Genomic DNA, 14,785 nt, shown 5'->3' with positions numbered 1-14,785 from the left:
AGCTTTGCACTGGTCCTTGTTGAAGCTCATGAGATTTCTTTTGGCCCAGTGCTCCAATTTGTCTAGGTCACTCTGAATCCTAGCCCTACCCTCCAGCGTATCTACTAATCCCCCCAGCTTGGTGTCATCTGCACACTTGCTGAGGGTGCATTCTGTCATTGGTTCTCAACGTTTTTTGTACCAGGACCCATTTGTAAACATCAATGGCCAGTCCTAACCCACAGCTCCGTGGCCCTGCTGATGCCACTCACTCCCAAGCCACAGCCCTCTGGCCCTGCCAATGCCCCTCATTCCTGACCCACCCCCCCTACAGCCCTGCCAGTGTCCCTCACTCCCAAGCCACTGTACCCTGGCCCTGCTGGTGCCCTCACTCCTAGTCCACAGTCCCTTGCCTCCACAGGCCATGCTGATGCCCTGTACTCCCACCCCACACCCCCCTACCCGCACCCCCAGCTCCACCAGATGGAGGCCTCCAGCTGCTCCTGTCCTGCTTGGGCTGGAGAGCAGTGGCTGCTGTGAATCTAGCCCCAGCATAGGCTGGAGAGAGGAGGAGAATGCCAGCCGTGTGCATGTGCGCACATACACATGCATGTCCACCTACCCCAGTCATCCCAAGCAGCTCCTTGCAGGCTGGAATGATGCCAGCCTGCTAGGGAAAACCCATGCTTTCGCATGTTTTTCTGGGACTTGCTTGCAACCCTTTCAAATATTCTTGCGACTCATGGGTTGAGAAACACTGCTCTGCCATCTTCAAGATCATTGATGAAGATACTGAACAAAACTAGCCCCAAGACTGACCCCTGAGGCACTCTACTTTATACCAAGTGCACCTAGACATTGAGCCATTGATTACTACCCTCTGAACCTGATGTTACAGCCAGTTTTCTATCCATTTTACAGTATACTTATCCAGCCTGTATTTCCTTAGCTTTCCTATGAGATTGTTGTGTTAGACCACATCAAAAGCCTTGCTAAAATTAAAGTATGCTATATCTGCTAGCCACACCACATCCACGGAACCAGTCATCTGATCATAGAAGGCAATCAGGTTGGTCAGGCATGACTTGCCCTTGGTGAATCCATGTGGACTGTTCCTAATGACCTTCCTCTCCAAATGCTTAGAAATGGATTCTTTGAGGATCTGCTCTATGATTTTTCTAGGGACTGAGGTGAGGCTGACTGGTCTGTAGTTCCCTGGATCTTCCTTTTTTCCCTTTTTTTAAATATGGGCACTATGTTTTCTTTTTTCCAATCATCTGGGACCTCTCCTAATAGCCAAGTATTTGCAAAGATGATGACCAGTGGCTCTGCAATCACATCATCTAACTCCTTCAGCATCCTCAGGTGCATCCTACTTAGCCCCATGGACTTGTACACATCCAGCATTTCTAAATAGTCCCTAACCTGTTTGTTCACCACTGTCGACTGCTCACCTCCCCAAATCATGCTGCACAGTGTAGTAGCCTAGGAGCTGACTTTGCCTGTGAAGACTGAGGTGAAAAAGGCATTGAGCATTTCAGGCTCTTCTGCATCCTCTGTCATGAGGTTGCCTCTGCCATTCAGTAAGGGACCCACACTTTCCCTTATCTTTATCTTGCCACTGACATACTTGTAGAAATCCTTCTGGTTACCCTTCACATCCCTTGCTAGCTGCAACTCCAGTTGTGCTTTGGCCTTCCTGACTTTAGCCCTGCATGCCTGAGCAGTTCTCTTATACTCTGCCCTAGTTGTTTGTCCAAGTTTCCACCTCTTATAAGCTTTCTTTTTGTGATTTTAGTTTTCTGAAGAATTCCCTGCTAAGCCAAGCTGGTCTTGTCATATTTGCTAGTCTTGTGCATCAGGATGGTTTTTCCTACTTGCCCAGTAAAGATTCTTTAAAGCACAGCCAGCTGTTCTGGACTCCTCTCCCTCAGCCTGGTTTCTGAGGAGATCCTACCCATGAGTTCCCTGAGCGAGTCAAACTCTACTTTTCTGAAGTCCAGGGTCCTTACTCTGCTGCTTTCCATCCTTCCTTTCCTCAGGATCCTGAATTCAATCATCTAATGGTTACTGCTGCCCAAGTTGCTATCTACTAGTACGTTCCTCACAAATTCTTCCCTGTTTGTGAGCATCAGGTCAAGAAGAGCACATCCCCAAGTTGGCTGCTTCAGCACTTGCACCATGAAGTTGTCCCCAACACTCTCCAAAAAATTCCCGGACTGCCTGTGCACTGCTATATTGCCTTCTCAGCAGATGTCAGGGTGATTGATGTCTCCCATGAGAACCAGAGTCTGGAATTGGGAAACTTCTGCTAGTTGTTTGAAGACAGCCTCATCCACCACTTCCTCCTAGTCTGGTGGTTTATAGCAGACACACAGCACAACATCAACCTTGGTGCTCTCTCCTTTGACCCTAACCCAGAGACTTTCAACAAGCCAGTCTCTGATTTCATACTGGACCTCTGAGCAATCAGATGACTCTCTTACATCAAGTGTAACTCCTCCTCCTCTTCTCCCCTGAACAGTTCATACCCATCCGTGACAGTGCTCCAGGCATGCAAGCTATCCCACCAAGTCTCTGTTACTCCAGTCACAGCATATTTCTATGACTGCGAGAACTTCCAATTTTTCCTGCTTGTTTCCCAGGCTTCGTGAATTTGTGTACAGGCACCTAAGGTAACTAGTTGATTGGCCTGATTCTCAGGAGGAATGAGCACACCTCCCTGTTGCCCTTCCTGCTTGCTCTTTTTCCAGGTCACCCACTTCCCTCAGGGCTTTGGTCTCCATCCCCTAGAAAACCTAGTTTAAAGCCCTCCTCCTCCACTGATGGGGCTCCTGCAAAGATCACTTTTCTATTACATCATTCCACTTGCTTCCCTTTATCGCATCAAGCACTAGCCAGTTATGTTCACTTCTGAAGCCTTTATGGCTTGTCTCCAGCCTATCATAGCATCAGTAGGTTGATTTCTACTATTGACAGGTCTTCATCACCCATTGTGTGTTTTTTCATCTGCTTGTTGCCAATGCAGGGAGAGCCCAGGACTGGGATCCCCCTTTGCTAGCAATATGGTGCCATTGGATCTAATGTACGATCCCATAATCGCGCATCCTGCTATGCATGTGTAGCCTGGCAGGTGGTACGATTGTGTGGCTCACTTGCTAGATACAGTTCCTGTTTTACATGCACTTTGTAGAGGTGATCTAAGACTCCTAAGCACTATAAGAAGATAAGCAGCATCAGTCCAATTCAAAACTTTCTCAGTAAACTTCCAAAGAGAATATGACTCTTGCAGGAAGTGGTATTGGTAATTCAGAGGGGTGATTCTGAATTAAGGAAGTATTGGAAATTCATAATTAATCAGTTGTTCTGTGTTGTTAGTATTTCCTTTTCTGCCCATTAACCCAGCTTCAAGAGGAAGCTGCCTTCGCCTTTTCTCTAGCATAACGTTTAGGGTACTCTTCCAGGATGTAGGAAATAAGACTTTGTACCTCAAGTGGAGGGATTTTACTCCAGATCTTTCACTTTCTGGGCGAATGCTCTAACCACAAAGAGATTATGCAACAGGTGGATAATGATCACCACCACTGCTCGGTTTGTCATCTACCCTTAGGAAGGGACTAGACCATTGGTGATGCGTAGGGGGTGCACACGGGTGCATGTGCACCTCCTGGAAACCCAGCCGCAAAACCAGAAGTGGCTTCTGGTTTTGCTGCTGGCTTGATGATCAACTGCTGGGGGACCCCCCCCCCACCTGTTGGGGATCTGGTGTCCCCCAAAGACCAGTCTGTCATGGAGTAGATGCTCTAGCTCTCATGTGGACAAAGGCATCTAATGTGCAACCTTGAACCAGGTGTTTATGTGCTGAAGAGGGGAAGGAGTCTTTAAACCTCTGGTTTCCCCACTTCCACCATCCCAGCCATCTGCATTCCCAGGCACCCAGTGTGGGCAAGGCAAGGAAGTGAGCCCTACTTACCAGCACCTAGTGAGCCACTATGGTTTTTGCCATATTGTGTTTCATACAGCAACTGGAAATGTGGAATGACCATCTGTTCTAATTTGTCCATCTTTTGGCATTTTTATCATTTTTGTTAACTTGTATTGCTGTTGCATCTAAGGCCCCAAGCAATGGGTGATGACCCTATTGTCCTGGACACTAAACACAAACAACAAAAATACTATACAGTTTTCAGAAAGCTGACAATTGAAATCAGATAGATTTTGGTAGGCAGTGTGGTGCTGGTGCAGTAAAAAAAGCATACAAGTGGCGCTGTGAGCATCATTTCCACTGTTTTTATTTTAAGAAAGTATTTTAATTAATTGGCCTATCTCTATGCTATGTAGGGGCAAGCAACTTTATTTTAATCTAGGTACTCCCTAAATTAGGAAACAGCTGGGACTTTGCAGTAATGTGTTTTAATATGGCTAAGGCATTTTCTCCCATCTTGTTAATCAGCAACTTTGTGAGAATTTGTTTTTAATGACAACATTTAAAACACACTTAAATGTAAGTACTTTATTCCATGTTTAAATGGGCTTGTTCCTTCTTCATTCTCCCATTGTACAATAACTAAAGTTGCCAGTTGATTCAGTCAAAGTTGGCACCCTAGAAATTGCTGTTTCAGAATTTTGCAGCTTTTTTGTTGTTATTATTCAGGAGTGCCTTCATGCAGATGAAGTGATTTGCATTATTGACCTGTTATTTTGGTTTCTACGCTGTACCACAATGACTGGAAACGGTCTGTACAGTGAATTAGTGAAGTCTAATTTCTATAGAAATCAATGACTGTCATAAATTCTCAACTTGTTTATGGAATCAAAGCACTTGAAGTAATTTTATGTAATTTGTATTTTTTTTTTTTTAATGGAACAGTCATATTTCATCCATATATTTTTAACTGATAGGCATAGGCTGCGACAGAATATGAACAAATAATTCATCCTGCCTAAGGTCTAATGATCAGAGTGAAATATATAATTAAATGAATTATTTTGAAATTAACATTTTATAGTTTTAAGAATCTGTTCTTTTCTTAGAATAACTATTCACTCTGAATGAAACAAATAAAATGATGTCCATCTTTCCCTACCTGCTCTGCACTAACTTTTTTTCATTGCTTGCACTTTCTAGGTTTTTTTGCTGCCTGGATTAATTTAATCCTCACATTGGTGGATGATAGGTTCATGAAATATACAAAAAATTTCAGTGTCAGAGAGAAAGAGATGGATGAAGACTTGTAGATCTGATATACAAGGATAATCTGTTCTTAATTGGGGTTTATTGAGGGTTCCTAAACATCAGAATGTATGGCCTTTTTTGAATATTTGATACTACAAAATAGCTTTGAATGTATATCCAATGGCAAGATCAGGATTGCTATGGTACACTTATCCATATTGCTGGCAGCTTTCTCAAACCAACAGTTTTCCACTTGCAAGGCAAATGGAAAATACAACAAGCACCCTTGATGTATGAGGGAGATAAAGATTTGCAATAGCATGATTTTGGTTTTCCAGGCTTCTGGCACAACAGTCAAATGTAGAAATGTTTAAATATGTGCTCAGGAAATGATGAGGTATACTAAACTTATTACTGGATATCCTGCTTTGAAAATATTGGAATCTCTAATGCATCTTCATTTCTGGATTTTGCATAAGAAACGAGACAGTGTCTGCTAAAGGACTTTAAAAAAAAAAGAATAATAATAGTCCTGTTACATAGTGAAAAACGGAAGTAGTAAAGTTGTTATAGCTAAATTACTTGCGTTGCTTTAACTCTTGCTCAGGTTGTCCTATTACTCATCTCCCTACAGGCACTGCTTTCCAGTTTGTTCTTTCTGTTACAGTCATGCAGGTGAATCCCATTGTTTCTTTTACCCATTTCCATACCTTCTTCATCTTCTGCACAGATTTTACTAAACTGTGACACAGATTATATTTGCTCACTGTTTTGTGTTAGGGTTAGAGGTGCCTAGTATCTAAATCTTCACATTATGCAGGACTTATGTTAGAGGTACATAACCCAGTTATGACCTTTCTCTAAGGTTTTATTGACTTTCTCAAACTTTCAACAGGGAATTTAAGGTGTTGGTGAAGTAGAACTATACGTGTACTTAAGTTACTCATCTCTTAAAAAACGTTATGGGTCAGGTCCTTTAAGCCCTTACCCAGCAGCTTAAATTCCTTGCTGAAACTAAGGACTTAAACAGATATACAGTTTCTCCTGAATAACTAGGAATGAAATCACTCCCAGAAGAGTTTATCCTGTGAGAGCAAATGTCTGTACATGCCGTAAGTGAAAACCAATGCTGAATTGTGGCATGAATGATGTTGGCCGTGGCTTACCTGAAGGAACATGGAGTAATGGTCTCAAGTTGCAGCAAGGGAAGTTTAGATTGGATATTAGGAAAAACTTTCTCACTAGGAGAGTGGTGAAACGCTGCAACAGGTTACCCAGAGAGGTGGTGGAGTCTCCCTCCTTGCAGTTTTTTATGGCCTGGCTTGACAAAGCCCTGGCTGGAATGATCTAGTTGAGGATAGTCCTGCTTTGAGCAGGGGGTTGGGCCAGATGGCCTCCCAGCGTCCCTTCCAACCCTAACTTTCTATGATTATATCTCCTGGATAATTATCATAATACCATGTAGTTGTGGAACTGCTTGAACTGATTGTTTCTTAGTTTAAAATGGAGAAAGGGTAGCTACCAGGTATTTTTGGGAAGGCCTCTGGATTTTGGAATTCTTTTATTTATTCTAAGCATGTTGGAATGCTCCTGTATTCCCTGATGTTTTTTTCTGGGAGCGAGGTCAAGGGTGTTCTGGTGTCACTTGTTGGGTATTGTTGCTGGTGGAATCTTTACTATAATGTTGGCATATTGTTCTGTTAGGAGAGCTGTTATGTTAAATGGCATCAGCAGCAGTGTCCTTTGCTCTAAAAAATTTTTTGCTTGTGCATTCATTATTTGTACAGGTGTCGAGAGTTTGGATATGCACTTTTTAATAAATTTAAAGAAATATAATAAAATAAAATTAGAGTCTGGGTTTGAGGCCCTTCTAAAGCTTGTCCCATTAATGTTGAATAAAAAAATAATTCTTCCCCTCAAACAGTTCTCCAGCATGTTGTTTTTTTTCCAGCCTCACATTAAACCTAATATGTGAAGACTAAAAATAATTTAACATAGAAAGTATTCTGTGTTTTCTGCTTAAAAGACAACTTGGCTCAAACCACTCCTTGTAATAGATGTTATTTTCAAGAGCAAAAAATCAAGTAACTGCTACATTAGGTGTCTGGTTTTTTTTTAAATGGTCATTGAATTAAGTTGGAGCTTAGTAACTGTATTTGTTCCTATTATTTTTGTTAAATAAGTATTCTAGCTTCAATATTATGAAAAAGCAGTACTATAAACATTAGTGTTAATAGCTTAGTATTTTAGTCTTCCACAAATTAATGCCTGTGGTAGCTGGACGATTTTAGGCCTGTTCTTGTAAACAAGGCCTCACTGATGTGTAAGGAACAGCAACATGTGGCAAAAAGCTCCACATTAACCAAGGTAAGCAGTATAAATGGTGTATAGGAATCCCCTGTTAGACCAAAAATCTCCTAGAGAAAATCTCCAGAGCCTACAAATTAAAGACCTCCAATATCATTTTTAAATAAAGCCTTTTATGTAGTATGAGAACATTTTTTCAGCTGATAATCAAATGACACTATTATGCAGACTTACTAGATTTGCAAATTTACAAGTTTTTACAAGTCAGTTGGGTCCCTTCCTCAGGAAATCAGTTTAAGTTTTTTTTTCCTGTATTGACTCAAAGAGCCTAGTTGTCCTTAAATCCTTGTGAATATATTTGCCTTATAATTTGACGGCATTGAGTCAACACCCTTATAGGCACTGTAATGCAATAAAAAGAGAAACTGTTCAATATAGCTTCCAGTTACCTTAGGATCAGATTTGGAGAAATTGGAATGTACACAATAAAACCTGTACAAGACTTGAGTTCCATGTTGTGTTTTAAGCAATGAGCGCTTTTCAATGAAACATATTGTTTAAAACCTTTGCCTGATTTCTAATGGGCATAAAATGGTAAAAATGAAAGTAATGCATATCGCTCTTAAAATATGCATTTTACATTTTTAATAACACTTTTGATGAAATTTAGCTTTGTGGAACTGAAAAATCTGATTGAAAATAATGGAATGTCAGTATTGATTTAGTGCACTTCTAGTGGTTGTTTTAATGTAATGGATACTTCTGCTGCACTGTTCTGTATTAAAATTCTTTAAAACACATTCTTTTTTTAACTTGGAAAAACTACATAGAGGCAGACATATTCTGTAAAGTTTTTACTCTTATTTTGTAGCAGCATTTGAATAATAATAGAATCTTCCAAGTGCAAGTTTTTGCAAGCAGAATGTTGGAGCTTGGTTCTTCCCTCAGGCTCCCCCATATGGCTCCTAGAGAGTCAGTCAGAGCTGCACATGTGTATCTGTAGTGGAACAGTCTTAATTTTTCAATTTCATTTATTGCATTTGACAGATCAGTGTTTGTTGTAATTTATGTTGGGTGCATAAAAACACATTTTATATAATGGGTTATTTTTCATTTAGCAGGTAATTATAAAAGCTCAAGGTTGTCATTCATATATTTGTGTGAAAGGTAAAGATTGTATCTATTGTAAGCATTTTAAATTAATAGCTGTTTAGACAGGTATCTAAATTTTAATGGGATCCATTATAGTAATTTCTCCATTTCTTTGAACCTTCTTACAGTTGATTTGGAGCATATGCGAACAGTGAAAGCTGACAAACAGCAACGATTTTGCCAGGAAAATGGTTTCAGTAGCCATTTTGTGTCAGCCAAGACAGGCGATTCTGTAAGTAAGACAAGTATAATTTTTTTAAATTATAGGGTATGATGTAGTAGTTTTACCGTCTCCAAATATCAGGTCATTAATGAATTTCAGTTACTGAAGTCCACACGTGCCTAGATTTTTTTGGTGTAATATATTAAAACTGTTCTGTTAATTACTGTGAAATCTCATGTAGTTTGAAATAAATTATTGACTTTAATCTGTGAAGAGTTTAAGATCTGGCTCCCTTTTATACTGTCTCTTCCTCTGTAAACCAGCTGATTTCTCTCTGCTGATAATCTCTTAGTAAATAAGCTTGAGGTCACATTATCTGAATTTTCAGTAGAGGGTCCCCAGCCAAGAGGCATGCTCCCCCTGGTGGTCCATTTAAAGTTGAACTTACTGATCTTCAGGTCTTGATGCAAAGCACATTTTTAGTCAATGAATCATAATGGAAGTATGGCTGGTTGAGTGATACAGAAATACATTCTGGTTTCATTGACTACAGTAGGCAAAGTAAATTTATGTGCTTTTGTCACATATCTTTGTCAGTGGGCATGCAAAAACATTTAAATAAATGTCACATTTCACTAAATTAGTAAATTTTGTATTGCATTTAGTGTATAATTTTGTATCTATCTATATGATTGAATAACAGAAAATATTTTGTCATGTATGTTTTAAAATACTTGTCCAGAGGGCATAAAATAATATGCCACTATTAATTTCATATCCACTACCACTTGCTGATGAATGGATGCCATAAATTAATTTAAAAGGTTTATAAACAGTATTATGTGATGTTTGTCAGTGTTCTTATTATAATGCAAGTTATCAAGGGTTTTATGTTTGGCCATAGACCCTGGTCACATCTACACACCCATCGACACACAAAAAAGCTTCATGTTTCAGATATTTTTTAAATATATATATGGACTCTTTGCCCAAACATGTTAAAAAAATGTCTGAAACATGAAGCTTTTTGTGTGTAGATCCTTGTTCATATTCTATATGGTATACTCATGCTATAATTCATTCTTTTTCAGATAGGTAATGATTCCTTTTGGAGTTGATGTGATGCACTATATCAGTGATAAGCAAATTAACAGTTTAAAAAAATTATATTGTTAAACATTTTTGATAGAACCTTCATACTTGTCACTGAACTACGAATTATAGGAGTTAATTATGCATTTTAATTGACATCTCAAACATGTAAGAAAACTTGAACATAAAAGAATACATTACCTTGTTATATGTGCAAGTATCTGCTCTTAAGCGACAGTATTAAAGCTTTCACTCCGCTCTTAACTCTTCTTCCTAGTGAGTGTATCTAAGCTAGACTAGGTCAGTTTTAAACATCTTAGGGTTAGTGCAACTACAGACTGTCTGAAACAACTAATTCTTTTGGTAGGGTCCAGTAATGCACCATAGAATCACAGGAAAGCAGGGCTTGAAGAACATCAGTAGATCATCTGGTCAAAGTTTTATGTATGGTTAAAACTGAGCTAATTGGCTTTGACTCTTTCAGTCAGTGTAGAGCTAGACTATCTGAAATATTGTAATAAATATTCTTGCTACTGCCCAACAGTATATGATTAAATCATAACATAAAGGGCTGGAAGGTATCTCAGGAGGTCATCTACTCCAGCATACTGCTGAAGGCAGGATCATCTTTGTCTAAACCATCCCAGACAAATGCTTGTCTAACCTGCACTTTAAACTTTTAATTACAAAGATTCTGCAACCTTGCTACCTAATCTCTTCCAGTGCTTAACCACCCTTTTAGTTAGTCTGTTCTTCCTGTTACCTAACCTAAATTTTCCTTGTTGCAGTTTAAGCCCACTCATTATTTTACCTGTCCTGAGTGGACATAGAGAATAATTGATCACCATCCTCTTTATAACAAACCTTTTTGTTTATGAAGGCTGTTAACTTGTTATCAACTCCTTCCTTAGTCTTCTCTTCCATAGAGTTAGTAATCACAGCTCTTTCAGTCTTTCTTTATATATATCATATTTTCTAGCTCTCTAATCCTTTTTATTCCTCTCCTCTGGACTCTTTTCAATTTGTCCACATGTTTCTTCAAAGGTGGTACCCAAAAGTAGACACACTGCTCAAAGTGAGGCCTTACCAAAGCTGACTAGATTGGAAGAATGTAAGTTTCATCCTCTATGTTGCAAAATGGACTCCTTTGGCCTGATGTCTCCCAAAACCCAATTATTTAGGGATCTGTATTAGAGCTGTGGGTAGATCTTCAGAGGGGGAGTAGTTTAGGCCACTGTGGGCGCATCTACACATGCAATTAATGGACCTGAATAAACTCCAGTGCCGTTTGTGCCAGTTTATCTCCTGGGTGCAGCATTTACACGCGTGCCTGGGATCGCAGTACATTCAGCTGGGGTGGCACAGCCCCAGGTGGCAAGGGACCTGGGGGGTGTCAGTCTGCCGCCTGGGGCTGCTCCCTCCCAACAAAAAGTGCAGTAGAGGGGCTGGCCTGAGCATAAAGGTGCTACAGTATGGGGCTAGCTGGTAGGCAGTCTCTGCACTGTAGCGCCCTTGTGTCCCAGCCAGCCTGGTCACTGTCTACATATGCCTTGAGGCACATTAATGTACTCTGCTGCAGGATAGTACTTATATTTGGGAGTACTATCCTTTGAAGTTAATTAGTTTACTCTGGCCTAATAGAGCTGCACATGGAGATGCTGATGTTTTAATGCGGAGCTAATTAGTCTGCTTTGGAGTCAACATGTCATGTAGATGTGCCCTGTTGGTATGAATACTGTGCAGATATGCAAAATTTCTTGAACTGGCTCAGCATGGCTACTATGGATGCTATTGTTTGTTGTATTCTAACTAGTTCTGTGCATAATGTGGACTCAGCCCAAATATCTGACTAGAAGGCAAACTTTTTTTCTTTGTTACAGGGGTTTTATTTCTCTATTACCTATTTTTGTTTACTGCCCCAGTTCTGATTCAGGGACTGGCTACCCCATGCCATAGATGCTTCTTAACCAGGTGTTTGTTAACCAGATAATGGCATTTCTTAAAACACTTTATGAATTTAAGATGTAGTCTTCCAAACATTTTGGCTTATGCTTATTTTTAAATGTTGACTACTCATATGCATTAGTGCTTGCAAAATGTAGATACTAAAACCTGTTGTCCTGTAGTTCAGAAACTTGTCTCAGTGGCACAATGCACTGGTAAAATATACTTCAAGTGAACTTTTGTGAATAACCTTGTTCATTTACCAGATGAAGTTATTTTCAGATTAGTTTTGCACAGGCCAATTTTTACATATTTACATATTGTTTACAGTTCGGGAAAGGCTTGATGTATTAAAAACTACTTTGAGCATGTCTGTTTTTAATCATTTAAATTGATTTTTTTTTTGTAGGTCTTTCTGTGCTTTCAGAGAATTGCTGCTGAAATCCTTGGCATCAAATTAAACAAAGCAGAAATGGAACAATCACAGGTGATTGTCCTGATATATTGCTTTTTCATAGATGTTTTGCTTACTGTTAAAACAGTCTAAATATAAGCAGATAATAAATTTTCCTTCAAAGTGAGCTAAATCTCATGTGTTGATTCAGTTGTGTGTTTTTACAACCTCTCCTGTGTATTTATTCCTCATAATTCCATAATTAGAAAAGGTAAAATTGCAGAATTTGTGCCATGATAAATTAGGGGAAAATTAATTGAAGAGCTTTATCTTTCTTTGGAATTAAATTGAGCTGTAACATATAAATTGGAACATACATGTGTGCATATCTATATATCCCCTAGGTTAGTGTAAGTATATACTTCACACTAATGAATGAAAACTGTTTAGAAGCACCAGCAATATTTAAAAAGTCAATCTTCTAAGTAAAATACTCTGGTTTTTCATATTCAGGTGTTTAAACATTTTCAGTTCAGGTTGTATATTCAAAAGGGCTTGTGTGTGAAATCCAAAAAGCTTTTACACAACTGCTTTCATAAATTCTTAAAAATAAGGGTTGTAATACACGGGTAACCTTTACAATATCCTGACTTTGGAACAGTAATGCATGTTTTTTAAGTGTTATTGTAATACCAAAATAGACCTATGTCAACTGTTTAAAATTCTGGATGGTTGATTGGGATTAATGTATAGCAGTAATCCAAATAAGCCCCAAATTTAAGTGAAACCCATTCATGTACAGCTTGCTCTTTAGTTTGCTAAAATACATAATAAATATATAATATAAAATAAGGGTTTCTGTAAAGCAACATATAAAATTTATGTTGAAGAGGTTAGCTAGAAAACTTTATTTTAAATATCAGAAGGGCAAAATATAGTTTATAATACACACTGAAAAAGCCAAGCAGAAGATCCATTAAAAACTGAATTTGTATTATGCATGCAAGTAGAAAAGATTAGTAGAGTATCCTTCTGGTATTTTTCATTAAGACACTTTCTATTTTCTTTCATTGCAGAATGTGTGGAGATAGTTTATTACACTGAAAATCAGTTGTTTTCAAATTTTCTTGGCATTTGTCTCTAATGTTATTGGGACTCTGCCCTGGTCTCAGATCTTCAAAGTGTCAAAAAGAACACTCTCAAATCCTCAAAAAAAATTATCAGAAAGACATTTTGTGAGAGGGAAAATTGTAATTGTCCTAGTTACACAATGGAAAATGACCACTGATACTGGTTGAGAGCCAGCATCTTCCAGAAGCATAGTTTCATAGTGCTAAGGGTCAGAAGGAACCTAAACAGATCATCAGGTCTGACCCCCTGTTCTAGGCAGGAACAAGTGCTGGGGTCATAACACCCCAGCCAAATATCTATCCTGCTGCCTCTTGAAGACCCCCAAGGTAGGAAAGAGCACCACCTCCCTTGGGAGCCCATTCCAGAGCCTGGCAGCCCTAACTGAAAAGTAATGCCTCCTGATGTCCAGACTGAACCTTCTCTCTAACAATTTGTGGCCGTTATTCCTAGTAACCCCTGGTGGTGCCTGAGGGAACAGAGCCTCCCCCAATTTCCACTGGTCCCCCCCCAGTGAGTTTGTAAATGGCCACCAGATCCCCTTTCAGCCTTGTTTGGAACTAGAGATGGGACTAGGCTCTTCCAAGAAAGAAAGATGTTGTGACTATAGATTGGGTCAGGGACTTGGGAGAAGTGAGATTTGTTTTGTATATCACAAATTTCTTGTCCAAAACCAAACAAGTCACTTAATATTCACTGCGTCAGTTCTTCAGTTACTACATGCCTTATTTCACAGCACCGCTTATGAAAATACATGTGAGGCAGAGAGCAGTGCCATATGGCTCACAAGGCCTCTGCAACTGACCCATAGAAATGGAGGACTTTCCTTGTGCCCATACTCATGCTGGGGCTGAACAGAGGAGCTGTGCTAGGGTTGAGAAACTTCCAGCTGTTATCGTTCCACCACTGCTTCTCCCCACCCCTCCCAACCTTCCCCAGGGCTGTGGCATCGATGCAGCTTCCAGCAGGTGGACAACTGGGGGGCTCTGATTTAAGTTAAACCAGGAATAGGTCTGGGACAGACATTGCATAAAGCAGTTTGCCCCAAATCAGTTAAGTCTGATGATACTACCTTCAGCCAGGTTTATCTCAAAACAGTTTCAGCCATTTTCAAACTGGTTTATATGCACTGAATATCTGTTCTGTTACAGGTTTAAACCAGTTTCTGATCAGTTAAACTGGTTGATGTGTAATGTCTGTCCCTAGCCCATCTGCCCAGTCTCAACACAACTACCCATTGACAGGAAGTTGTGTTTGCGCCTCAGATGTGGGGGGTGGAAATGGGAGGGGGGCATGTGCCCCACGCTGAGATTGGCCTTCGCCAACCAGGGAGTGGGGGGCAATGGCCAGTGCCCTTCCTGAGAATGTGGGGGCACCAAGAGAAGTGCTGGTGGCACTTCTGGGTTTGCCACTGACATTTCCAGTTTGCCCCACCCCCAGTTTGAACAGC

At 39.8% G+C, this 14,785-nt stretch overlaps 1 protein-coding gene across 1 annotated transcript in view; it reads left to right on the top strand.

Annotated features, from left to right (window-relative positions):
• Window positions 1–14,785, top strand: part of RAB28 (RAB28, member RAS oncogene family) — a 146,583-nt gene that overhangs the window by 120,582 nt on the left and 11,216 nt on the right. The window contains exons 6-7 of the mRNA XM_019526422.1: window positions 8,743–8,846; window positions 12,223–12,300. Coding sequence (XP_019381967.1) covers window positions 8,743–8,846; window positions 12,223–12,300 — 182 coding nt within the window. The remainder of the gene's footprint in view (window positions 1–8,742; window positions 8,847–12,222; window positions 12,301–14,785) is intronic.

The sequence above is a fragment of the Gavialis gangeticus genome, unplaced genomic scaffold, assembly GCF_001723915.1.
Source record: "Gavialis gangeticus isolate Ggan-Ray unplaced genomic scaffold, GavGan_comp1, whole genome shotgun sequence".
Taxonomy (NCBI): domain Eukaryota; kingdom Metazoa; phylum Chordata; order Crocodylia; family Gavialidae; genus Gavialis; species Gavialis gangeticus.
The sequence above is the reverse complement of the archived record's forward strand: the minus strand, read 5'-3'. Positions and strand labels throughout refer to the sequence as shown.